Raw genomic sequence first — 1,980 nt, forward strand, 5'->3', positions numbered from 1 at the left:
ATTCCCCTCACCTCCTCTTTGCCCTTCCCCAATCCACTCCTCTGTTTCTGTTCACAGAGAGGCAGGCTTCCCATGGTTATCAACAAAACATGGCATATCAAGTTACAGTGAGACTTTTTTTCAAATTGCACTGGGCTTAAATATGTTGAGAATAAACCACCTGTTATTAGACTCCCTGAAGTCTGATACGTGTTGAGGAAGTCAGTCTACACCGGGTTTTCATTCTTATTTCTTTGCATGGTCTGCTTCTCGGTATAAACCTGCAGGCAGCCCCTCAGAAATGGTCATGAAAATAGGCTACAGCTTGGTACCATGTGGCAGGGTTGGAGTCCCTGACGAGAACCTCAGAGAGGCTATTGGTTTAGCCTCAGTTGCTGTATAGGCCCCAGTGTATTGAAGATGCCACAACTGTGGGGTGGCCATCAAAGACAGCAGTAGCTGTGAAGTGATGCTGTCCTGAGCCTATGAGACAAGTTGTATGCATTGAAGATGGCAGAGCCAGGGACGTGGAGTTACCTGAGCCCTTTGGACTCAGAAGATCATGAGTGAATCCCAGACATTGCAAACACAGGGTCATTTACAAGATTTGATATTTGCTTTTGCTTTGATTTGAATGTGACTGTTTCTTCCCATTTAACTTGCTTTTTTGCTTGTTTTTTTTTTCCAGGCACCCACAACTGAGACACTTTTTTTTTTTATGGTGAAAAAGAGTATATTTGGAATTAGCCAGCTGGACTCAGTTTAGATGATCCCAATTTTGTTGGCAACATCCAGAGCATCATCATCAGGAGCCAAGCGAACGTATGCCTTCTTCTCTCCGTCAGGCCTTATGAGGGTGTTGACTTTGGCCACATCAATGTCATAGAGCTTCTTCACAGCCTGTTTGATCTGGTGCTTGTTGGCCTTGGCGTCCACAATGAACACAAGTGTGTTGTTGTCTTCTATCTTCTTCATGGCTGACTCAGTGGTCAGGGGGAATTTGATAATGGCATAGTGGTCAAGCTTGTTTCTCCTGGGCGCGCTCTTTCGCGGGTATTTGGGCTGCCTCTGGAGCCGCAGGGTCTTGGGCCGCCGGAAGGTGGGTGACGTGCGGATCTTCTTCTTTTTGTGGCTGTGGACGCCTTTCAGCACTGCCTTCTTGGCTTTCAAGGCCTTCGCTTTGGCTTCGGCTTTGGGAGGGGCAAGAGCTTCCTTCTTCGCTTTCGGCGCCATCTTCCAACTGAGACAGTTTTTTAAAATGAAAACTTCAAGCTTTAGATTGTTGAAATGTTTTCAGATTTTAAATGTTTCCAGTTATTTTTATTTTCCATGTATGCTTGTTTTGTCTGCGTGTGTCTGTGCACTGTGTCCATACAGTACCCATAGAGACCAGAAGAGACCATCAGATCCCCTGGGACTGGAGTTGTGGGCAGTCATATGGCTCCTGGGATCTGAACCTAGGTCCTTTGGAAGACTATCCAGTGCTCTTAGCTGCTGACCCATCTCTCCAGCTGCTAAAAATACTTTGAAATACATATATTCCCTATATTTAATACATATGTTCCCCTTTAAAGCTAAAAGAAAAAAATACCATGTTAGCTTTTTAAGGGGAGAAAAGCCTTAAGACCAAAATTAGAATTCTTCTTTTTAAAATAAAGATTGTGGTAACCTCATAAATGATAGACTTTTAATTCTAGTAAAAAGTGTATTGCCTTTCAAGTCACGTTTCTAAACTTAAAAATAAAAACCTTAATTTCACTAAAGGAAATCCTGACTCCTATAAGTGAGTTCAACTTCCTACTGCAAGTAGAATAAAATATTTAGTTTATAAAAGAAACTGTGGTAGGTATTTATTAGAAGAGTTGCTAATGCCTTGAACATACACACAGACAGGCAGTTATGGCATGGCAGAGGAGCTGGAGAAAAATGAATCTGAATGGGGGATCTACCTTCCTTACAGGTGTCAGAGGAAAGGGGAAGGTGTCACAGAACTAGACGGCA

General features: G+C 43.1%; 1 protein-coding gene across 1 annotated transcript; it reads right to left on the reverse strand.

Moving 5' to 3' along the window:
* Window positions 1-686: 686 nt before the first annotated feature.
* LOC100767286 (60S ribosomal protein L23a) lies at window positions 687-1,212 on the reverse strand. Its single transcript, XM_027431923.2, has one exon. The coding sequence runs from the start codon at window positions 1,210-1,212 to the stop codon at window positions 742-744; it is 471 nt and encodes a 156-aa protein (XP_027287724.1). The 3' UTR covers window positions 687-741.
* Window positions 1,213-1,980: the final 768 nt, after the last annotated feature.

This window comes from Cricetulus griseus, chromosome X (assembly GCF_003668045.3).
Source record: "Cricetulus griseus strain 17A/GY chromosome X, alternate assembly CriGri-PICRH-1.0, whole genome shotgun sequence".
NCBI classification, from domain to species: Eukaryota; Metazoa; Chordata; class Mammalia; order Rodentia; family Cricetidae; genus Cricetulus; species Cricetulus griseus.

Bases quoted from the DNA above. Each gene is read 5' to 3' on its own strand.
- LOC100767286 (XM_027431923.2), bottom strand. From the start codon at position 1,212: ATGGCGCCGAAAGCGAAGAAGGAAGCTCTTGCCCCTCCCAAAGCCGAA.